Below are 25,772 nucleotides of genomic sequence, written 5' to 3'. Positions count from 1 at the left end.
ATGCCCTCATTTACAGAGGTTATAGACTTAGGACTAGAACACAGAGAGGTATGCTGGCCAAACCCAGTGCACACTCTTATGAAGCTGTGTTGCCTCCTAGAAGGAGTCAAAATGAAGAAGGATAGGGCAACCACGTTTTGGTCTAGATGGGAATTTAAATACAAAAGTTTAAGAGCTCCCCCACCACAAAGAATTATGATTATGATGAACAACGTAAGTCTTACACATACAACTGCATTGTTATTTTTACTAGGTACATGAAAAACAATTAGTGATGCTATCCTGAAGATACTGGGGATTATCCTCATCGGTTGGGCAGAAGGAAGAGGGAGGCAGAGTCCTTTGGTCTTCTGAGACCCTTAATAAAGGAAAGGGAAGCAACCCTGTTAGGCACTGAGGAAGATCTGTGGCTGTGAGTTCCAGAACTCTGATGCATAAATGCTGGTGGGGACTGTAATATAGATTCTCATCATCTAAAATTGATCAATGTGATTTTACCGCTGACTTTTTAGGAACAGTGGAGGAAAACCAAGTATTATTTTTAACACAAATTCAAATGTGCTTTGGGATTAGATAAGTTTTTTTCTTTTAACTTCCAGATTCTTTTTGGGAACTGGGATTCTTGCTTATTATTTATTTGCTCTGTTGTTTACAATATTCAACAGAAAAACCTATCCATTCAAGATTACCCAGGAAGTCTGTCCAGAGGAATGGTTCTAGAGATAATAAACTAAATGTACCCATATTAAAAAGAATTAAATGCTTTACCAAAACTTGTTCTAACAGATGAGTTAGGAGACAAATACAGCACAAAAAACCCTTGAAATCACTATTATGTAAATAGAAAAATGAAGTACAGAGATACAGGTTTTAAGAATAATGAATAATAATATACCACATGAATTATATATTGTAACATCACAACCCAAAAACATAACTTACTTTATAGCTGTTATAATTCGGTCTGACTTAATGCTGGATTCTAATGAATCAAATGTAACAGTACAAAGCACCTAAAAAAGAAGAAATAAAATTCCTCAGGCTTACAACTACTGAGCCTGTGCGTCTGGAGCCTGTGCTCCGCAACAAGAGAGGCTGTGATAGTGAGAGGCCTGCGCACCACAATGAAGAGTGGCCCCCACTTGCCACAACTAGAGAAAGCCCTCGCACAGAAACGAAGACCCAACACAGCATAAATAAATAAATAAATGAACTCCTACCCCCAACATCTTTAAAAAAAAAAAAAAAAAATTCCTCAGGCTTTAATTTACTAACAACGAAGATGAAAACTAAAAACATTTGAAGAACCCACTTAGCTTTTAAAGAAATGTGATAAGTACATTCTATTCAAAGCTTGCCAAGGTACAAACATTTATTCATTCCATAAACATTAGAAATTATATTACTTACACATTATAAATACTATGTGTAAATCTCAATAATCCAGAAGTCTAATATCACATAGACTACATATGTAAAGCACTAGGGAGTGCTGGGGGAGGAGGACAGGAAGAGGAATATTTTAAAACCTGACCCTAAAGGAATCCTCAAAAAAGGTTCAGCCAATAAAACTAACTGCTTAAAATTGGGAAAAATGGGGCTTCCCTGGTGGCACAGTGGTTGAGAGTCCGCCTGCCGATGCAGGAGACACGGGTTCATGCCCTGGTCTGGGAAGATCCCACATGCCGCGGAGCAGCTGGGCCCGTGAGCCATAGCCACTGGGCCTGCGTGTCTGGAGCCTGTGCTCTGCAACGGGAGAGGCCACAACAGTGAGCGGCCCATGCACCGAAAAAAAAAAAAAAAAAAAAGTTGGGGAAAAAAAAAATAAGGTTAATCTAAGAAGACTGTAGGGACATAACATAATCCAAAGACTCTACAATGTATCATTCACAACATCCAGGATACAACCTTCAAAAAAAAAAACAACAGGAAATGGGACCCATTCTCAAGAGAAAAGAAAATGAATAGAGACTGACCCTGAGCTGATTCAGATGTTGGATTAACAGACAAGGATTTTCAATAGCTATCATAATTATATGCAAGCACATAAAAAAGAACAGAAATTCTAGAACTGAAAAATAAATCATAATGGAAAGAAGATGGCAAGAGTCACTGAACATGAAGATGGATTAGAAGAAATTGCCCACTCTACAGAACGAGGGAGGGAGAAAAGAACATAGCCTCCAGGACCTGTGGGACAATATCAAAAGGACTAAATATATGTACTTGCAACCCCAGAATGAGAGAAAAGAGAGAATAAGAAAAAAAATTTGAAGAAATTACAGCTGAAATTTCTCAAGTTTGATGAAAGATACAAATTTATAGGTTTAAAGCTCAAGAAACTCTTAGTAGGATAAATAAAAGAAAACCACAATTTTCATAGTCATACTGCTGAAACCAAAGACAAATCTTGAAAGCACCCAGATGAAAACAAAAAATAACATACAGGGAACAATGATTTGAATGAGCCCTGATTTCTCATCAGAAAAAAAAGGAGAACAAAACCGTAGGCCATTTCTTTAAGTTCTGAAAGAAAAAAGCATCAACCCAGAATCTATATTCTGGCAAAAGATTCTTTGTAAAAAGATAAAGACATTTTCAGATAAATGAAAAATAAGAATTTGTTATCAGAACATCCATAGGACAATACTAAATGAAGTCCTGTCAGACTGAAGCAAAATAATACTAAATGGAAACTTGGATCTTCAGGAAGGAATAAAAAAGCATCAGAAATGGTAAATATGTGGGTCAATATAAAAGACTATCTTTTCCCTCTTCTTTAAGTATGTAACTGTTTAAAATAAAAGTTATAATGTTGCTTTGTGGAGTTACAACACATGTAGATGTAACTCATAACACAACTACAGCATAAAGGATGGAAGGAGGGGCAAATGGACGTAAGTGGTTGCAAACTTTACTCATTTTGTGTGAAGTGAAAAAAAATTAACTGTAAACAGACTGTGAGAAGAATGTACACTGTATTCTCTGTAGTAACCAGTGTAAAATAACACAGAGGTATAGCTAAAAAGCAAACAGACAAATTCAAATGGAGATCTAAAAAATATTCAATTAATCTAAAAAGGCAGAAAGAATAGAAAAACAAAAAACAGAGGGGCTAAACAAAAACAAATAGTAAAATGACAGACTAAACTCAAAAAATTAAATTGAACACTAATGAACTAAAACACTCTAGTTAAAAGACAGAGATTGTCAGAAGGGCTAACAAAAGTATACAAAATTTAATAGTTATTTTTAAAAGTTTTTATTAAAAGCCATAAAAGAAAACCCAAATCAAAGGAGAGGTAGACTATGTTTATTGTAAAGACTGTGATTGAAATTGTAAAAATATCATTTTTTACTCATTCCGTAAATTTAGTGCAAAACCAATCTAAATCGTATTGGATAGAAAGATTTTTTTCAGAACTTGATATGATACTAAAATTTAAATGAAAGAACAAATGTAACAGAAAAGCTAAGACAATTTGGGGGGAGGGGAAGAGAAGGAAGAATAAAAAGGGAGGATTTGCCCCTCAGATATTAAAATATATCCCCAAACTATAATAATTAAAACAGTCTGACACTGGCCCAGGTAACTCACAGAACAATGGAAGAGAGTTTAGTTCAAACATGTATTTATAAACTTTGAATATGATAAGGTAACACTACAAATCAATGGGAAAAAAATGAATTTTTAGTAAACAGTGTTGCAAAATTGGCTCACTCTGGAGAGTTCTACTTAATACCTTGTATAGGAATAAACTGCAAGATAGATTAATAGTCTAAATTTAATAGCTAAACCTAGAAAGTTAATAGAAGTAGGTGCATAATTTTGTGACTTTGGGATAAGGGAGGATTTCTTTAAGAAGACCTCAAAAGTAAAGATTTCAGGTTCACTGTAGACATATACAGGCATACCTCATTATACTGCACTTCACTTTATTGTGTTTAACTTTTTAATTATTTGCAGATAATGCCTTTTTTACAAATTGAAGGTTTGTGGCAACCTTGTGTCAAGCAGGTCTATCAGCACCGTTTTTCCAACAGCATTTGCTCATTTTGTGTCTTTGTGTTACATTGTGATAATCCTCGAAATTTTCAAAACCTCACCAGCAAAAAGATTATGACTTGCTGAAGGCTCAGATGATAGTTAGCATTTTTTTAGCAATAAAGTATTTTTAAATTGAGGTTTGTCCATTGTTTTTTTAGATGTAATGTTATTGCCCACTTAATAGACTACAGTATAGTATAAAACATAAATTTTATATGCACTGGGAAATCAAAAAATTTGTCTGATTTGCTTTATTGTGATATTCACTTTATTGCAGTGGTTTGGAACTGAACCTGTAGTATCTCCAAGGTATGCTTATAGTAGGCTACCACAAGCAAAGTTAAAAGACATGGCAAAGAGGGAGATGATATATACAAATTATGGTTACTGAAAAGGATTAATATTTAAAACACATAAGAACTCAGTGAAAAACAGCAGGAAAAAGACAGTAAACCATATTAAAAAAGAAAAAAAAATTGGTCAAAGGATATGAACAGATTCACAAAAGAGCAAAGCTTAACTAGGGCTACAACTCTGCTCAACTCTAGGGACATTATCTTTGTGAAAAGAGTGCCCTGGAGGTATGCAGTCCCCCAGGGTATGGTTTATACAGTTATCATGTTAATTGACTATCATATAAAGAGATGTTCATTCCTCATCAGGAAACACAAATGAAAGCAATGACACACCACTTTGTACCCGTTAGATGGGCAAACTTAGTGATTAACATAATTAAAATAAAGCATAATACCATACATGAAACAATGCATACACATATATGTTAAATATAAGGGAATAGGTAAAGGAAAAGAATAGGACTAAGGTTCAGGCTAAATGGAGAAAAAAAGTGAGGGCCTGGCCATAGACCAACAATGCCAATATGTCATAAACTGAGGAGTAAGAGTGACTTAATTTTGTGTACTTAAGATTAAAAGAAAAATGTAATAAAAATACCAGATAATTCTAGAAAATGCACACTAATTTACAGTGACAAAAGCAGATCAGTAGTTGCCTAAGGAAAGGGAGTGGAGCAGGAAGAAGAGACTACAGAGAGGCATGAGCAAACTCTTGGGGATGACTGATATGTTCATTATCTTGACTGTTAAACATTTTTAAAAAATCAAAGTACTCTGAATAGATAATATATTCCATATGCTACCAAAACCTACGTAATGTACTTCTATTAGAACTAATTAAGCAATCCTGTATTGGCAGATAATTGTAGCTTTTTACATATATTACCTGTGTTTGTCCCCTTTGAAATAATGATGATCCATGAAGAATTTTAAACATATCTACCTCACAATTTATATTCCTAAGTGAAGTCAAATCTCGACCATCGCACCTACAGTAATAAAGGAAATAATTAAGTAAAGCAGTGTTGGAAGTCAGAAAAATCACACATTATCTTTTGAATCCTACCAGGAAGTTCTCAACTTGAACTGCATGTCATAACCGCCTGTAGAACTTAAAAAAAATAATGTAGATACCTGGGCCCCATCTTAAGTCCCACTGAATCAGAATTTCAAGGGTTGTGACCCATAACACTTATATTGTTAAAAAGCTCTGCAGGTAATTCTAACATGCAGTCACAGCTGTGAAGCAGTGCTCTATACAAGGCCCACAAAGGGACGAACACATCTACCCAATACACACACTCTTCAACAGGTATCCATTTATAAAATAAACATTATATAATTCTTTCCTGTTATTTGAAAAAAAAGTCTCTTGCTTTGAGCAAGTTGCCACTTTTGAGGAAACTTGCCTTCAATTCCATCAAAAAAGGGTATGTTTACCTTTTGTATTCATTCAAAATAATACTTCTAAAAACATCCTTTGCAGCAACATTGAAGGATTCTATTATTTCATAGGAATCAACTTCTGGAAATTTTTCTGTAGAAGAAAAGACAAACCAAAACAAAGATTTTCTCTCTTTGGAAGATAAGATTTCTCCTAAGTTCACAGTATCAAATAAATTAACTATGGAAGTAAGCCAAGGGAGTTGACTCTGAACATTTAGTCCTCAAAGTAGATAAATTAAATGTTTTTAAGTAGGAGAGACACAAGTATTATACCTCAAATGCACTGTTAATGGGAACTTAGTTTGCTTTCTACCAGAATAGTGCTTTGAAATCAGCTTTCTATTACATTATGTTATCTGACAAATCTAGCCAACCATATCATGAGAAGGTTTAACTGATATTTTTAAGGTAGTCTCCTTAACTGTTTTGCCTTAGGATCTTTTTATCTTAGTCCACAAATAGAGGAATAATTTTTTTTATATGTTACAAATCCCTACCGACTAGTTTTTAGTTAACATTTATCAAGTTCTTTCATAACCCAGGTAATTTACATGTTTTTTTAAAAATGCCTTTAATCTTTATAGGAATTTATGAGGTAAATTCTATTACTATTATCCCCATTCTACAGAAGAAAAAACAGGCCTAAAGAGGAGGAGTAAATTGCTTGAGATCACTCAGGTAGTAACTGACAGCTGTAACCTGAATACAGATTTGTCGGCCTAAGCTTATGCTTTTAAATGTTCAGCTACTTTATCTTACCAATTGATTTATGCCAAGTTTTAAGCACTGTTCTCATAAGCAATTGGTTTATTAAATATAACTTTAAAGTAACCAGAACACAAGAAGTGGCCACAGAGAGATATATTAAGAATTGTGTCTTCATCAGGCAAGAATAATTTTAAATATTATATTTTAATATGAATTTTTATGCTTTAACAGAGTTGCACTTAGAGAGGAAAATAATTAGTAACAAAACATTTAAAATATCCTATGAACCCAGAGGGTCATGAAGGTATTCTATTATGTATTAATACCAACACAAAATCACTTTTCTTTTTAAATAAGGCAACAGGTGTTATACAGCTTCCCTCTCTCTTTTTTTTAATGATTAGCTCTTTTATTGTAAATTGTTTAAGAAATTATTTCCCAGGTCAAAGTTATAAAGATATTAACCTGTATTTTGTACTAAATGCTTCAAAGTTTTTTTTTTATTCAAACAGAAAGTCACAAAAATTATAATCATCCTCATCAGTTCACTCAGTCCCATGTAATTAATTTTTTTTCATCTTGATCTTTTGTTAACACTTTTATGAATTCATCAGTTTTCCATTAGAGTTCTGAAAATGCTTATTCATTCAGTTCAACAACTTCTAATTCTTAATAGGATGAAATATAGTGAGAAAAGACCAAACTTTTTCAATGGCAATTATAGGTAATGGCCTTAATATCAAGGCTAGCAGCAGAATTTTTGTCTTAAAATAAGATACTCAGGTGAGAGACTATTTGTCTGTTAGCAGAAAAATTAACGAGAACTATATGTCATGCCTGGTACACATGCAGTTTGTGATTGATATTAAAACAATCAAATCCTTTGTTTAATAATTTTTAGAGAGCAAGATTCTCTAAAATCTAAATTTTACAATTCCACATGTTAATAATAACAACATCAGTTAACATTTACTGAACACTTGCTATGTGCCAGGCGCAGATGTAAATGACTTATTCATTCAATCCCCACAAAACATGTATTATTAGTATTGCAATTTTACAAATTAAGAACTCAAGAATTTTAAAGAATATCTTTTAGATTTTCATGACAGGAAACAATGATACCCATTTTGGAGTGTGAGTTTGATCCAGAAAAGGTCAGGAATACCTCACATTCAGCATTTATTGGTGCCCACTCTATGTCAGGTGCAGTTCTTACCCATTTATAGAGGTCAATTTAACAGTAACCTTGGGATGTATCATTATTTTAAGTAATAATGTAGTAATGAGAATAACTGATTTGTTCAAGGTCTCACAACTGAAACTTTAAAATCTATTATTTCCTTTAAATATTTTTTAAACTAAAAAAAAAAAAAAATTACCTTTTAGTTGTTCCTCTGTATCTAATCTAATCTTGTTAACGGCTTCATCTCTGGAAATCTAAAAGAAAGTTGAGGTTCAGTTATTATATTTAACATTTCTATTTTTTTAGATTATTATACAATTAACACATTGTAATAGTAATCAGATTTCTCTAATGGTAACATTCTTTAAAATATTGAAACTGGTTATTGATTTGTAGGGAATATTACCTGTTTAATTGATTTAAATATATTTCCACACTTCCCTAAAAGTTTTCCCTAAAACTTCCTTCCCAACAAAAGGAGAATGGAGAAGCAAACAGCTAGGCTTTTATTTAGCTTTCTGTTTAGAGATTTTTCATAAAAATAGGACAAATATTCATAAACAAAACTGTGTAAGCTATGACAAAAAAGAATTCCCAGAACAATTATATAAACAAAATTCGGGTATACCTACTTCATCATTCAGGTATACCTACTTTATCATGTTCATGATCTGTAAAAACTGCATAGAGTTTTTCCATGGCGAGTCTATTTTAAGCACAAAATAAATGTCAGCATATTTGGAAACAGTAGGCAGTGTCTATTATAAACAAAACTGAAATATTTAATAATAAGCTAAAATATTTAACATTTCATAAAGAATTAAAAATATGTATTTATTGCTCTATAACACTGCTAATCTGTTTACTATTTATAATAAGATACAAAACACAAATTTCTTTCTCCTCACATCTTAAGGGAATCACACACATGCCCTCCATTCTTAATTGTTCAATTAATTTCACCTTAGATTTTTCTCTTTCTCTCTGCTCAGTCTCTCTCATATGACCAGTTGTTTTTTTCTGTTCTATGTGTTTTGGCTGTTATTGCAGGCAATGCTTTTGTTGGGGACAGTGTATATAACTCTTTAATCTCTGAGTAATGGCTGTGAGACTCATACTAATGGAAATATTAACTTTTTCAATTTATTTCAAATAAATTTCTGGTCATTCACTCAGAATTTACTGAGTGCTTATGTGCAGGCACTATTATAAGGACTGGGCATATAGTGGTGATTGTATTTCTTTTCAAGAACCTCAACAGTTTCCTTAGATATTCAAATATCTTATGCTTTATATACTCTTTTTCCTTGACACAAAGAGATATGAGGATGATCTGAATCTTCACCAGTAAACTCACTCTCCCCTTTCCTTTGAGATTCAAACTTAGGCCCTTCAAGAGGGATGTGGGTTTATCCTTTTTAAAGCATTAGATTGGTATTTATGGCAATGACTCTTAAAATAGAAGGGTGCTATTTAAGAAGTAATGCATGGACAATGCTTCCGTGAGAAGTTTTTTCTGAGAGGAAATTAAATCTGGTGACACTTTCATATTTTCTTTTGTACAGATGTTCTTACTTATGAGCGTGTTTCACAATCTCTGGCAAAGGAACAAATAACTTCTGAGGTGTCCTCTTGGCAACACCAATTTCTTTTACCAACTGCTGGATGCCCTGAATTATTTGTTGTGTATATTTTACTCCCACTTTGATAGCATGGCAAAAGTCCTGCTGTAAAATATTCTCTGCAGAGGCTTCCAACATGACTAAAAAAAAAAAAAGAAAAAAAAAAGGACTGCCATTGAACCTTTTACCAATATAGCATTTTCAAATACCATGACATGACATAAATACTACAGATGAATTTTATTAATCCTTTTTGATTTCTTTCCTCAGAATCAACATAATTCCAAAATATAAACAGTAGTAAATGAATAAAGAAACCTTGATATTTGAAGTTAGGTTTATATTCTTCATAAATTTAATGAGAGATTTCTCATAAAAAATGAAATGGAAAAGAAAATAAACTATGCACACAACTTTTTATAACAGCTTTATAAGATATAATTCAAATACTATAAAATTCCATCTTTTAATGTGTACAATTGCATCTTTTTTTAAAATGTATTTAAAATGAAATTTTACAATATCAGCACAATAGGTGGCCAATAAATGTTTCCTGTTTAACAATATTTGATGTGACCTCCCACTTAGTTTGGTCATTGTCACATTGTCTAATTCTTGCACAGGTGGGGAAATCTTTGTAGTGATACTGTTTCAAGTAAGCCAACTAGAGAACCCTAGCTACTACCATAAAAGGTTGTTTTTATAGTTCTGTAACAGTAAAACTCCTGTGTAAAGCAGGGAAGCTCCAAAGTAAGGCTTCTAGCATGGTATCTAGCTAAAATCTACTATTCAGCTTTGGCTTTGGTTTCAACAAGGCTGAATAGACTCCTGCCAACTTGTTGCCATTTCTGGCATTCCTCAACTTGTCCAAAGTCAAAGATCATGTAATACATAGCTGCCATCATAACTAATATGTTTAACCACATAATGTTGTCATTAAGATTTATTATTGCCTAAAAAGTCACTTCTAAGGCTTCTAGGCATAATCGAGAATGAAAAAAATCTACTTATATGCTTCATATGTTGGAATTCCATCAGTCAATTGAAGCAGACCTGGGAAAGTGTAACAAAAGATATAACACTTGTCATTGGTGTCCTGGCAAGAGAGGAGAAAGATGGCAGGGCTGAAAAGTACTGGGAAAAAAAAATAGCTGGAAACTCCCCAAATTTGGCAGAGACATAAACCTGCATATTCAAGAAGCTGAATAAACCCTACATAGGATGACCCAAAGAAAGACACATCATAATTAAACTTCTGATAACCAAAGACAAAGAAAAAAATCTTGAAACCAGCCAGAGAAAAATGACACCTTACTCATATGGGAAAAGTAAACAACAGCAGATTTATCATCAGAAACCATGGAGGCCAAAAGGAAGAGGCATAATATTTTTCAGGTGCTGAAAGAAAAGAACTGTCATCCCAGAATCCTATACCCAGTGAAGATATTTAGGAATGAAGGAGAAATCAAGACTCTTAGATGAAGGAGAAAGAAGAACATGTGTCACCCTAAAATGGCTAAGGAAAGTTCTCTAAACAGAAAGCAAACAATAAAGGAAGAAACCATGTTAAGAACATGTTAAGCAGAAATACTGGTAAGTACAATACACTTTCCTTCTCTGGAATTTTCTAAACTGATGGTTGAAGCAAAAGCAAAAATTGTGACACTTCCCTGTTGTGGTTCTAAATATAGATAAACGAATATACATGGGGGAGGGTAAAGGGAGGTAAGGTTTCAGTTCTTCACTTGAGGCATGAAGATGCTTTCTCTGATACCATGATATGGAGATGGTTATATCCTTTTTCTTATCTGTATTCCCATGACCTCTCACTTTCACAGATTTAAATTGGAAATTTAAAAACATGCATTTAGAGCTTCCCTGGTGGCACAGTGGTTAAGAATATGCTTGCCAATGCAGGGGACACGGGTTCAAGCCCTGGTCTGGGAAGATCCCACATGCTGCGGAGCAACTAAGTCTGTGCACCACAACTACTGAGCCTGCGCTCTAGAGCCCGTGAACCACAACTACTGAACCCGCGTGCCACAACTACTGTAGCCTGCGCACGTAGAGCCCATCCTCTCCAACGAGAAGCCACCGCAGTGAGAAGCCTGCATACCTCAACGAAGAGTAGCCACTTGCCGCAACGAGAGAAAGCCTGTGAGCAGCAACAAAGACCCAACACAGCCATAAATAAATAAAATAAACAAATTTTAAAAAAATTTAAAAAAACAAAACATGCATTTAAAAAATATTTATTTATTTATTTGGCTGCGACCAGGTCTTAGTTGTGGTATGTGTGATCTTTTCTAGTTGTGGCACATGGGATCTTTTTTTTTAAGTTGCAGCACACAGGATCTTCATTGCAGTGTGTGGGATCTTTGTTGCAGCATGCATGCAGGATCTAGTTCCCTGACCAGGGGTTGAACCCCAGACCCTGCACTGGGAGCACGGAGCTCCAGCCACTTGGACCACCAGGGAAGTCCCAAACATGCATTTAATGTATATAAATTATACCTCAGTAAATTCATTTAAAGAAGAGAATATGGCAAAGAAAATGAATATTACTCAGACTTTGTTTTCATCAATTAAATTTCAAAGCAATTCATTTTGTTGTTGTTGTTGTTTTATTTTTTGGCTGCATTGGGTCTTTGTTGCTGTGTGTGGGTTTTTCTCTAGTTGCAGCGAGAGGGGGCTACTCTTCGTTGTGGTACGTGGGCCTCTCATTGTGGTGGCTTCTCTTGTTGCGGAGCACGGGCTCTAGGCGTGCGGGTTGCAGTAGCTGTGGCTTGCGAGGTCTAGAGCACAGGCTCAGTAATTGTGGCGCACGGGCTTAGCTGCTCCATGGCATGTGGGAACTTCCGGGACCAGGTCTCGAACCCATGTCCCCTGCTTTGGCAGGCGGATTCTTAACCACTGCGCCACCAGGGAAGCCCCAAAGCAATTCACTTTTAAAAGTGCTTTATAAGAAAATCCCTTATGGTTTTGAGTCTGTAGACCTGTGCTGTTCAATATGATAATTACCTGTGCCATACAGCTATTTGTATTTAAATAAGTTAAAATGATATAAAATTAAAACTTCAGTTCCTAGTTCACTAGCCACATTTTAAGTACTCAGTAATCACATGTTCAGATATAAAACATTTCCTTCATTGCAGAGTTCTGGACAGCACTGCCATAGAGGCTAAAATTTTAAACAAAAAAGCTCATCAAAATGATTGTTCTGAACTTAACCATTTTCAATAGTTGAAGGTAAAGGACTTCTGAGATTAGTTGAAGTTATGAATTCTAGATACAGTTTTTTTCCATAAAAATTGTTACTGGTATACTGTTTTCCTAAATTATATCCTAGTATACACAGAAAGATTAGTGATATTAAATGTACCAGTTGAAAACAAGCATCTAAATAGCACTGTGCAGAATAATGGCTGCAGATGTAACCTAGTGGCTAATAGTGCATAGAAATTATTCTTGCCCTAAGCAGAAATACAGACACAGATGTAGAGAACAAACTATGAATACCAAGGGGGCAAGGGGGGTGGGTGGGATGAACTGGGAGATTGGGACTGACATACATACACTACTGTGTATAAAATAGGTAACTAATGAGAACCTACTATATAGCACAGGGAACTCCACTCAGTACTCTGTGGTGACCTAAATGGGAAGGAAATCCAAAAAAGAGGGGATATATGTATACGTATAGCTGATTCACTTTGCTGTAGAGCAGAAACTAACACAACATTCTAAAGCAACTATACTCCAATGAAAATTAATTTAAAAATATTTATTTTTGCCCTTTAAGATCATACTTTAAAAATCCAGTTTACTAAATATTTCTTTTTTTCTTTTTTTTTTTTTTTGCGGTACGCAGGCCTCTCCCCTTGCGGAGCACAGGCTCCAGACGTGCAGGCTCAGTGGCCATGGCTCACGGGCCCAGCCGCTCCGCGGCACGTGGGATCTTCCCGGACCGGGGCACGGACCCATGTCCCCTGCATCGGCAGGCGGACTCTCAACCACTGCGCCCCCAGGGAAGCCCTAAATATTTTAATAATGAAATGGTAGCAATTACTTTTTTGTATCCCAGAAGTTCCATGATGATGATATTTGACTTGGACCCAATATTAACTTTAACACATGAACATGGGGTCAAATGTATATTTGGTATACCTTGACAAAAGTACAGAGTACTGGCTGAATATCTTCATGAAAATAGTGATGCGGAAGTCATAAAATGGATGCTGGTAACTTCTGAAACCAGTCTCCTTACAGGTTGGTTCTGAATCACGTTCAGCCTCCTTATAATTACTCAAGACTACACTGTGACGGTTTAAGCAGTTTCTGGTTTCATTCTTCCATCTAGAGAGGAATGGGTGAGAACAGCCAGCTGGAATGCTGCCTATCGGGTTTCTGTGGCATGCCACAGATAACGGTAAAGATCCTTAGTTCATTCGTCCAATATCTACTTAAAATTAGAGGGGTTCAGGGCTTCCCTGGTGGCGCAGTGGTTGAGAGTCCGCCTGCCGATGCAGGGGACACGGGTTCATGCCCCAGTCTGGGAGGATCCCACATGTCGCGGAGCGACTAGGCCCGTGAGCCATGGCCGCTGAGCCTGTGCTCTGCAACGGGAGAGGCCACGACAGTGAGAGGCCCGCGTACGGCAAAAAAAAAAAATTAAAAAAAAAATAAAATTAGAGGGGTTCAAATTCTAAGGCAGATAGAAGCTATATGACCATTTAGAAGCAAGTTTATTTTGTGTCTTAATGGTAATAGCAGGTATTAACTGTTTGCTTACTAGGTACTAGGTACTATGCCGGGTACTTTACAAACCTTGATTCTAATCATAATGGCCCTGTAAAGAAGCCAAATCAATTTACTAATTGGAATTAAATGAACATTGTAACTTTCAGCAAAAAAAATTTCAGATGGAGACCAAGTGAACTTCAAATAGTAAACCAATACTCTGCTCAAGGCCCTTTCTGAGATGCTCAAATATGATGTAGGGGTCATTTGTTATTCAGAGCCTCCCCATATCTTTGGAATCCTCTCTATATTTTAATAGTTCCCCACCTTCTCAAGGTAGAATCCAAAAACCATTTCCTTGCCTCCCTTGTAGTCATGGATGCAGATGTGTCACACTTCTGTCCAATAAGATGGAAGTGGAAACTGCTATGTGGGGACTTCTGGGAAAGTTCTTTAAAAGGGAGGCTGACTTACTCAGAGGGCACACTCCTTTTTCTATTCCCCTTTTTCTTTTTTCTTTCTCCTGCCTGTAAGTTAGAAAAGTTGGCCAGAGGTAGCCTGTTCATAAGTATGAAGATGTGGGCCACACCCTGAGGACAGCAGAGTAGAAAGCTAAAAAGAATCTAGATTTCTTAAGACATTATGGAGCTGCTATAATTGTCCTGGACTTATTACCTCTGAATTTTTGTTACTTGAGAGAAAAATAAGTTCCTATCTTGTTTAAGCCTTGTTATTTAGTTTAACCACACAATCCCTAACTAACATGTAGACAATACACAACTCCTGTTTCATGTGTTTTGTCTATCATATATATTGATAGTATCTAATTCTAACTTATTACTAACACTCCAAAAGAAGAAGCTGGAAATGAGGTGTTTCACACATTAATTGTACAGAAAAAGAACTAAAAGTTTTAACAGTTTATGTTTCATCAAAATGTTCCCACATTAGAAGATCCATTGTCAAAAAGTTCCAGATATCACATGTCACATAGTAGAATAAACTGCTAAGAGACCTTAATTAATTTGTCCATGGTTAACTGCGGCAGATGCTGGGTTTCAAACCCAGGTCATTTGGACTGTTAAAGCCCATTCTTCTTCAACAGAACCAGCCCCTGATTTTCATTCATGCAATTATGACATTTTAGTTAGAAGGAGTGAAGGTGGCCCATGGTCAGAGCATTTTCTTCTACTTTATTACTAGTTTTCCACCTACTGGAAATATGATACCTCTTTCTCAGAGGACAACAAACAGACTTAGAATGACTGCATTAGCCAAATTAACATATTTAAATGAATGAAACAATTAATTTACTACCATAGTTGGAACTTCAAATTTTAGACTAGCTTATCTGTCTAAAAGTAATTACTAGAATTATCTTGATAACGATTTTTGTATATTTCAATTAGAGTGGTATAACAGTCTATAATTTTAGGTATTGTCTGATATGAAGCAAGAGCGCTACCAAAATAGGGCAGCAATAAAACAAATATCTTTATGGCTAATTAACAAAGCGCACATACAAAAAAAGAGTTTAAATGCATTTTTAAGAAGCCAGAACTTGTAAGTAAAATCCAGAATAAATCTACCACTTAAACTACTTACCAATCTGACTTTTAGGTGCTCCAGTAACCACTAAATTTAAAGTACTGGAAGACATTTCTTTTCGTGTTGGGTTAACAACACATTCTCCATCAATCATTCCTATTCGTACTGCCCCTAAAACATATTAAAATGTTGGCAACTGTTTAATAAAAACTCAGTTTTCAAGACATCCTAGTGACAGCTTCAATCCCTATCTTCAATTGTGACCACAGTAAAATCCATATTTCTATCATGGTATTTAAGGCCCACAGATTATACTACCTCACCCTACCTCTGGCCTTACTGGACCACTCAGTTGCTCAAGTACACCATTTCTTCTACATCTCTGTGATTATGCTCATGTTCTTCTCCTGGTCTAGAAGGTACTTTCTCTAAGGCAAGTGCTTACAATCTGATCCTACTAAGGTTCAGCTTAAATGTCGATAACTCTGAGGAGCTCTCCTTGACAGCCTGTCACAAGACTAAACCCGCCCTTCTCTATCATTTTCTTAGCACTCTGGCTACACTTTTATAATATTGTTTATAAATATCAATAATTATTTGTCTGTTTCACTTATGCTGGAACCAAGAACTGTCTCATTCATCTTGTACTGCTGATGCCTAGTCTGCCTTAGTTCCTTCGGTGCTTAGCTCAGTATCTGGCATTTAGGACAGTCAATAATTATTTACTTGATGAATCATTTGTATATTGCATGATTACAACTTATAAGAGCTGTAAGTTACAAACATGTTTGTATTATCCTGAAAGAGTATATACTCTGACAATTTCCCAGTCCAAAAAAAGAGAAAGTCCTCTAACAGAAGAGGCAACAAAGAAGTCACAGTATCTAAAAACAAAATAATCTTTAACACCATAACATACTGCTATAAGAAACAAAACCCAAAGCAAAGATAAAAATATCTCAAAATGCTGAAAGGACTCTTCTTAGAATGTCATTTAATTCAACTCCCTAAGAAATAATAATTCAGAACCAAAAAATTTATGCCCTTGCTATAGCATGCTTACTCTTATTTCTTGAAAAAAAATATAATGTTTCTTATTTTCAAAACCTAACTTACCAATAGGTCCATTCCAAGGAATATCTGATAATGAGAGGGCTACAGAAGCTTTAAGGAAAAAGGAAAAAAATAAGAGCTGAAATAAAAATATTTCATCGCTTAAAAAAAAACAACAGTAATAATTTTAATCTTTATTTTTATACTTACCACCATTAATTGCTAGGACATCAGGTTCATTAACACCATCTACTGCTAACAGATTACAAAGGATCTGGTGCAAGGGAAAAAATTCAAAGCACTTAAAAAAAAATCTGCTTGATTTGGGAGGATTATCATTTCGATTAACATCTTGTCCTAAAATATAGGAGCACTATATGGTTAAAAGCAGGTCCTCTGCAGTCAAACCCCTTAATTCTGGTTGTCATTTAACTACATGCTTGACCATTGACAAATTACTTAAATTAAGCCTCAAAAAGTTTCCTTATCTTTAAAAGGGAAAAATAACAGCATCTTCCTAAACAGTTCTTAGGAAAATTATAGGAAATATTGTGCGTAAAGCATTTATAATACTGAGCATGTTGAAAGTATTCAGTAAATGTTAGCTATGTTAGTAAATGTTACATAAAAATATTGTCTTCTGTTTGCTAAGCATAGACAAATAAATTACACTGTAATAAAATGCCTATGTCATGTACTTAGGAAAATAACTTCTTGAGGCAGTGACATCCTTGCAAAGGGATATTTGCAAGGCATATTTATTTTTCTCAAATACATAAAATAGTTACTTAATTAAAGTATATGGGTCATTATTCTGAAAGAAAGTAATATTCACAAAGTATTAAAATATAAGAAAGAAGAGGTTTAGAGGACCCAGTGATAAAAACAGGTAATAAAGATTAGTTGTGTCAACTGTCCTAGTCTGTTACTAATATGACCTTCAAGGCCCAGCCTGAACTATCCCCACCCACCTCAATCACTCTAACCTTTCTTCAGATTTACCAACTTCTTTCCTGCCTTAGGGCTTCTGTGCTTCCCATTCCATCTTCCTACACTCCTACATTGGCTAATTCCTACTTGTAATTCAGGTATCAGCTCAAATTGACACCAAATAAATGTTAGCTTTTAAAAATTATTGTTTTTAATAAAACTTAATGTAAAATGTAGCAGGATCACCAAAAATTCTTATTTTGTACTGTTTATAATGTTTAGCCTAGGAAGTATTAAATAGAGATTCATTCAGTCATTTTTGATTGACCTGGAAACAAATAAACCTAAAACAGAACCTACCTGTGTATCATAAAAGTAGCCTGCTGGAAAGAGAGGTCTAATTGAACGATCTGCCAAAAGCAAAAAAAGAAAAGACATTAAACAGTTACTGACAGAAGTTGCTTCACAGTTTAAAACTTTTCCCTCATTAAACAAGCTAAAAAATAATATAACTAGCCATTCAATAATAACAATAATAACAAAAACAAAAACAAAACAAAACAAAACAAAAACAAAACCCTTGGACTAATTTACTGACAGGGTCACAGATAAATGTTAATATACATCATGCCCTAAAGATGAAAAACTAGCAGGGCAAGAGCACCCAAGTATAAAACTGGGGAGCAGCTTTCCATTCTGGTTCCACAGGCATCAGAATTCATCGCTTATTTGTTATTTATTTATATAAGCAGAGGAAAGAGACTTAACCAACAGTAGACCAAAAGAAAATCCTTCCTTGGTTTTCTGTGTCTGATGAATGCAGATAAATATAAAGTAGAAATTTTGGGTAGAAGAGCTATAGACTACAAATGATCCACAATATTTAAGGATGTCGAAGATTTGACAGGTTATAAACATATTTCAGTAGTTGACGAATATAATGCTTTCAGGAATTACCATGCTGAACATAAAAATGGAAAATACTCAGGATAGGTTCAACAGAGTTAGAGGCGTGGGCCACAGAATTTACATGATTAATAGAGATTCATTCATTTGGTCAACGAATATTTATTGAATGCCTGTTTTGTGCTGGGCAGTATGCCAGGTATAGGGGATTCAGTATTAAACAAAAAGTTTTTTCTCTCATGGAGCCCACATTTGAGTGAGGGGAGAAAGTAAATAATCTTAGGCAGTGTTAATGTAGTGAAAGAAAATTTAAGAGATACTGTAGAATACAGATGGAAGAAAAGAGATACTAACACAGGCTTATCAGAGAGGGTTAATGCCTCTATCTTAATATCTTACCTATTACTCGACTTGTAAGAATTTCTTTATCAGAAGATCCAATCTCTCTTCTAAGATAGTTTGTGGGAATTCTACCTGCTGCAGCAGCCTTCTGTCTATAGTCAACCTGAAGTAGCAATGAAAAAAATGCAGTTCATTCGACTGCTTTTTGTAGTAGCAAACTATTCCCCAAGAATTTCTATATAGATACAATTCTCCTGAGGTTGCAACGGCATATTCCAGACTAAGAGTGGAGAATATTTTGTTTACTTTTAGTGTTTTGTATCTCTTAGGGAAAGGAGAGCTGATAGAAATGTTTCAGCAAATGGATTTTTAAAAAGCCTTCCACTTAGTCAGATGACTGTGTAGCGTCCCTACTTCCCACAGTAGCTTATCCTGGTCAAGTTCAACATTGCCTTTTTTGTATTACCTCTCTTAGATATAACTGCATTCCCCTTTTCATAATAAAAGAAGCCATAAAATACTAATGAGCTCTTTACTCTTCACCAAACATATACTTGCAGACTCATACTAAAGGGAAATTTATGAAAGCAATGAATTCATTGCTTATTAAACATCAAAGTACTTGGGCACTTCCACTGTTTTTGTCAACTTAATGAACTTGGACCTTGTAAAGTAGGCTTACCACTAATATGAGAATTGGTTATGAAGCAATCATTTTAAATTCTTTTTAATGACTCAGTATCAAACAATTAAGGAAAATCCTTTATTGTGCAAAGTTTACACTTTGTACTCACTAGACACTGGACGAAAATACTACAAATTGTATATTTATGCTATAAATATATATATTTATGCTACAGTTCAGAAAAATCAGCAAATACTTACCACCAAAGGCATGAACTGGGAAGGTGAAGGTTTTGTTTTACTGACCGCTGTGACCATCACTGCAGTGTCACCTGACTTAGTTAAACATAAACAACAACACTGGTAAATTCTTTTAAAATCAGATATTAACATATAAGCAGTGAATGACTGAATCCTCCCTCAGTTAAATGAAGGGAAGAGAAATGTTATTCCATGACACAATGACTATGAAAATAATTATTCACAAGTAGTCCGATCTTAATCCCTTCTACATGATCATGATCTGTATTAGAATAGTCACTAAGTTTTTCAAAAACAACAGAACTAAAGGGAAAAGGCTCACTGATAGCTTAGTCACATCCAGTCATATTTTCTACTTCTTATTAGGAAATTTAGCCTATAAAAAATTTCCAAAGTATTACTATTGAAGAAACCTGTAAAATTACTTTCTCTAGAAAAGCATTACAGGGTTTACAAGAATAAAACAGAACCCCAAGTTTGTAAGAGATCTTAAAGTTCATTTAATATACCTAGTCCTCTGACTCCCTGGTTGTCTGGAATGGTTCTGACACTAGAAATGGTCTGAATTAATTTCCAATACCAAAATTCTAAGAAGTTACATGATGTTGTAAAGATATTCAGTACCAGTCTTGATAACCATTTTTAAGATGAAAATTTAACAACTTGGACTTTTTACCTGTACTATAGCAGAGCCATCTGCAAATCTGGCCAGTTTTCCAGAGGATATTTCTAATTTTCTGTTTAAAATAAAAATTCAATACAAAAGAACTTCGGTCATCAGTACAATTCCCAGCTTAGTATAAAGCAATTAAAGATTCTAATAGAAGAACTAAAGGTTACCAAGCCCCACAGGCCCCCAACCAGCAAAAAACAAACTAAAAAGGGATAGCGTTCACTATCATTATTGAAAATACAGGGGAATTTAAAAGCTACTTTAGGAAAAACATAGAAACCAAGGCACAGGATAATCTGAATGACACAGTATTTCTGAGGTGCAAAAGCTTTCTTCTTTTTTTTAAAATAATTTTTAGTGGAGTATAGTTGCTTTACAATGTTGTGTTAGTTTCTGCTGTACAGCAAAGTGAATCATTTATACGTATACATATATCCCCAGAAGCTGTCTTCTTAAGTGTTTTTCCCATTTACCATCTTAGTCTCTTTTGTTTTACCACCCTTGCCTTGATGATTAAAGTAGCCTTTTACCACACAAACTAGATCATTTCTCTCCTTAAATCCTTTAAAATTTCCCTCATTGCTTTCCAAATATAAACTCCAAGACTGACTGCAGACACCTTCATTTTCTACAATGGCGCCAAAATAAAGTCAGTGGGGGAAAGAAACAGTCTTTTCAACCAATGGTGCTGGGACAATTGGACATCCATATGCAAAAAAGTTAATACAGCTGGACCCTTTCCTCGTATTATAAATAAAAATTAACTCAAAATGGATTATTAAATGTAAAAGTTAAAACTATAAAACTCTAAGGAATAAACAGGAATAAATCTTCATAAATTTGGGTTAGACAACGTCTTCTTATAGATGACATCAAAAGCACAACAAAAGGAAAAGAATAGATAAATCTGACTTCATCAAAATTAAAAACTTTCATGCTTCAAAGAATATTATCAAGAAAGTGAAAGAAAGCCTACAGAATAGGAGAAATTATTTTGAAATCATATACCTGATAAGGGACTTGTATCTAGAATATGTAAAGAATTCTTACAACTTAACAATAAAAAGAAACCCAGTTTTAAAAACTGGCAAAGGATCTGAACAGATGTCTCTTCAAGGAAGATCAACAAATGGCCAACAAATAATGAAAATATGCTCACCATCATTAGCCACTAGGGAAATGCAAATCAAAACCACAATGAGATACTGTTCACATCTATTAGGATGTTATGTGTTGATGACGATGTGGAGAAATTGGAACTCTCATACACTGCTGATTGAAATGTAAAATGGTGCATCTGCTTTGGGAAATAATCTGGCAATTCCACAAAAGGTTAACAAAGAAGTACTATATGACCCAGCAATTCTATTCCTGTATATATCCAAGAGAAATGAAAACATATGTCCATGTAAAAATCTGCACATGAACCTTCACAGCAGCATTATTAATAACAGCTCCCCAATGGAAACAACCCAGATGTCTGCCAACTGACAAACGAGTGTATCAAGGAAGAGAGTACAGATACTGACAAGGCTGAGCCAAGGAGTGGACTATCCCCACCCTGGCTAAGAATAAGCCCTCCCAATTGTATCAAAAACCAGGAGAGAAGTGGAGCCAGGGAAGCACTGTTAAAAACTTCTAAAGCTAATATACAGCATGGGTTTGAACTGCAAGGGTCCACTTATACATGGATTTTTTTTTTTAGTAAACACAGTCTTCGGTTGGTTGAATCATCTGATGCAGAACTATGAATAGGGAGGCCTGACTATGGGACTTGAGCATCCTTGGATCTTGGTATCCACGGTGGGTCCTGGAACCAACTCCACACAGATACTGAGGGATGACTGTATTTACAATGGGGACTGAATGAGTTGGTGAGAGAAAAACAAACAAGCAAACAAACAAACCAGCTCTGCAGTACCCCCAGTGTTCTCAAACCCATGCTTGATTTATAGTCAAATACCAAATCCTCCTACTTTCTTTGTTCCCTCTCTTGAGTCTAGCCAGTGTCTCCTTTAGGGGTCCTAGACCACCCACCACATAGTCCTATGGTCCTGCCTTGGTGATTGCCCTAATTTAAACTGTTTTTTTCCCCAGGTGTGTGCAATTTATAGTATGTAAAGAACCAGGTGGTTACTTTCCATTGTCTCATGATCTCAGTTGGTGCTAACTGACCTATGTAATTTTTTCTGTTAATGCACTTTTAGTTGTTTTTGGTGCAAATCTGTTATTAGTTTTGTATTTCATGGTTGATTTTACCTCTTATCAATTTACTTGCCAAACATTTTAATGTATAAAATACCTCCAAATATTAATACATAATAGATTGCTAACACATCAGTGGCAAGTGGAACTGGGTGGCTATGGAACTGTATGGGAAGGAGATTTTTGAGCTTTTTAAATGTTGAACCATGTGAGTGAATACCTAATCAAAAAATACTTTTGAAAAAAATAAATAATAAAAAGGATAAGATGAGCAGGGAGATCCTATTGGTGGGCAGAAGAGTGGGAGGAGGCAGCTTAGGAAGATAGAAGGGAAAAGAGGAGCCATCTGCCACAGGAAGTAGAACTCCAGGGAGAGAGATATGCTTAAAGAACATTTTTAGAAACACTTGCAAAATGGTATGGAATGTAACCACCTTACTCCAACTTCCACCAAGAAAAATTCAGTAGTATTGATACAAAACTCACCTCACCCCCACCCCTGCAAACAAAACAAAACAAAACACCCACCTTTAAGATTTGGCCTTGCTTTGTTGCTATTTCACATTTCATCTTTTCACTCCATCCACAGTAAGTTATTTGTAGTTACTCAATGCACTCTCTCACTTCTCTGCAATTGTGCTTGCCACTTTCTCTGCTACCTTCTCCTTGCCTTTCAGGATTCACCTTGAACAGTAAGCTTTAGGGTGTGATAAACATCCCTCTGTGCTCCTTCAGCACCCTGTTCATACCTAATACTTTTCCCACACTGATTTTCTCAGCACTGAACCTCTGTTTATCTTACTTCCTCATCAGACAATCTCTAGTGCCTTGTAACTCAATATCGTAGATGCTCAAAAATAACTTGTTGAAATGAAAATTAAAGTTACCCCAAAGGTTACTGTAAGTATTAAATACATTTACCACAAGAGTATACAACCTCCTAGGGCACTGTAAAGAATACATATAACAAGTATAAAGTATGTGGTACATAGTAATCACCCAAAAAAGTTTGCTGCAAACAACAAACTTATGACAAAGAAAACAATTGATTTACCCAGAAGGTATGATATTTATGAATCTCACTGTTACAACACACAACACAGGTTTAAAAAGAGGTTACAAAAGAGGTCCAGGTTGACTAATAAATGAAAGATTCAAAGTAGACTATTCATGAAAAATTTGGAGGGCAGAGGCTAATCTTGTTGCTTTGAGTCCCTCAAGCCTAACAAATAGGAAATGTCTGTTGAGTGAAATGTTCTGGGGCATTTCTTCAGAGAAGAATAAATGTTCAGTCCTTGAAGAATGGAAGAGTTATCTTTTCCCTCAAAAAATCAAAATCAAGGAATGCCAGAGGTGGAAAGACCTTAGAGATCATCTAGCCTAGAGGTCAGCAAACTACAGCATGTTTCTTTACAGCCTTTCACCTAAGACTGTTTCTTACATTTTTAGACGGTTTGTAAACACACATGAATACGTGACACAGTATGCAGCCCACAAAGCCTAAAATATTTACTATCTAGCCTCTTACAGAAAAAGTTTGCTGAATCTTTATCTAATTCAGTCTCTTCATTTGCGGGGCAGAGAGGGAGGGCTGGGGGGGGACCGAAAGTGGTGAAATAACTTGTTTAATCATTCAGTAACTTAGGGAGGAAGTCTTGGATTCAAAGCCAGATTTTCTGGCTTTTGTATGAACTAGGATCAAAGTGTTTTTTAAAGTACATGTGAAAGGTGTAGATATATAAAGTAAGCATTAGCAGTTTTATTTATTCTAAAAATGAATCCGGTAGTTTTTAAAAAGTGATTTTCGACATGAATTCTGGCAGACAGACCCCTAAAAAGAGTAACGGTTTGAAAAACAAGTTCAAAATCCACCTAGCCTCATAGTACTAGCTTTGGTTGACTCTGAGAAAGCTACCTAACCTTCTCTGAGCCTCTCTTGTTTTAATACATTTACTACAGGCTTAAACATGAGAGTATCATATAACCGGCATTCAATAAACTGACCTTGCCCTTCCCTTTCTACCCAGGGTCATACAGGCCAAGCTTTTTAGGCAGTAAACTGAATTGGATGACGTAAGCATCAACTATCAACGCATTATCTTTTCATTTCATAGCCCAGGAGTCCCCGAAAATAAAGGGAACGGAAAACAGGTGTACAGACTCAGCTGGGGAAAAGAAGCCCGGAGTGGGGCAGAAGGGAGGAACAAGAAGCAAAGGGCACGAGGCTGAGACAGCGCGAGAAGGAGAGTGCCAAGAGACAGACTCAAAACCCGGAAAGGGAAATTTGGAATTTAGGTTTGGGATAAAGAGGGGGAAAGGGACCTGGGGGTGTCGGATTCGTACTCTAGGAGGTGAATGTACTCGGGCTGGCCTGTTATGATGCCTTGTGAAAGAACAGAGAACGCACACCGTTCCTTACCTGCTGCCTAAGTCCACGGCCACGGTTCGCGACCCCGCGCCACCCCATAGTGCTCGCATCTGCAACTGGGTGAGTGTCCGACCCCGCCCTGGCAGACGGAGGGGACCATGGCCCAGTGGCCGGAGTCGGAGGCACAAGCAGCAAGGCCTGCAGGCCGCCATGACACCCGGCAAGCGCTCAGCCCGGGCTGCGCCCTGATTGGCTTGCTCAGCAGGTAGTGGGCGGAGCCTAAAGCAGTTTCGTTTCCGCGGTGCAGTGGGGAACGCCGGGGAAGCGGATACCGGGCCGCTTTCTACGAAACCCAGAGAGGGCCAAACCTATCTGAACGCGATTGTGACTTAACCAGTCCATCTTTCCGTATTAGCCAATGAACAACAATTAGAAAAATAATGTGGGCTTTTTGGTTGTTTTTTGTTCTGCTATAGTAGTTTAAAAGAAAGTCCTAGAATAATGTAAGTGTTTAATACGTAAATATAGTAGTAATAGAAGTAATCAGAAAACACATTATTATTTGGCTTATGGGAGCTGAGAATTAGGAGAATTTGCGTAGTGGGCCATGGAAAGAGATCTTTCTCTCTCCCCTCCTCCGCCCTGGCTTTTATTTTATAAATTCAAGCAACAAATATATTACTACGAAGGTCTGCGTTAATTTATTTCTAGTAAGTTAATTTCACTTCTTGTTGACCTATATCGTCATTTTGTATA

General features: G+C 35.7%; 1 protein-coding gene across 1 annotated transcript in view; it reads right to left on the bottom strand.

Moving 5' to 3' along the window:
- The window catches only part of PNPT1 (polyribonucleotide nucleotidyltransferase 1), a 41,731-nt gene extending 16,491 nt beyond the window's left edge, over positions 1-25,240 (bottom strand). Inside the window, exons 1-14 of the mRNA XM_007465658.1 lie at positions 25,068-25,240; positions 20,447-20,507; positions 19,771-19,845; positions 18,943-19,048; positions 17,998-18,047; positions 16,918-16,981; positions 16,771-16,818; positions 15,712-15,825; positions 9,320-9,506; positions 8,399-8,450; positions 7,941-7,998; positions 5,845-5,941; positions 5,291-5,393; positions 943-1,013 (exon numbers count right to left, since the gene is read on the bottom strand). Of these exons, the coding sequence (XP_007465720.1) occupies positions 943-1,013; positions 5,291-5,393; positions 5,845-5,941; positions 7,941-7,998; positions 8,399-8,450; positions 9,320-9,506; positions 15,712-15,825; positions 16,771-16,818; positions 16,918-16,981; positions 17,998-18,047; positions 18,943-19,048; positions 19,771-19,845; positions 20,447-20,507; positions 25,068-25,228 (1,247 nt within the window). The 5' untranslated portion in view covers positions 25,229-25,240. The remainder of the gene's footprint in view (positions 1-942; positions 1,014-5,290; positions 5,394-5,844; positions 5,942-7,940; positions 7,999-8,398; positions 8,451-9,319; positions 9,507-15,711; positions 15,826-16,770; positions 16,819-16,917; positions 16,982-17,997; positions 18,048-18,942; positions 19,049-19,770; positions 19,846-20,446; positions 20,508-25,067) is intronic.
- Between the last annotated feature and the right edge of the window lie 532 nt (positions 25,241-25,772).

Source organism: Lipotes vexillifer, unplaced genomic scaffold, assembly GCF_000442215.2.
Source record: "Lipotes vexillifer unplaced genomic scaffold, Lipotes_vexillifer_v1.1 scaffold77, whole genome shotgun sequence".
In the NCBI taxonomy this organism is placed as follows: domain Eukaryota; kingdom Metazoa; phylum Chordata; class Mammalia; order Artiodactyla; family Lipotidae; genus Lipotes; species Lipotes vexillifer.
Note: the sequence above shows the minus strand (reverse complement) of the source record. Positions and strands in the feature narration are given on the sequence as shown.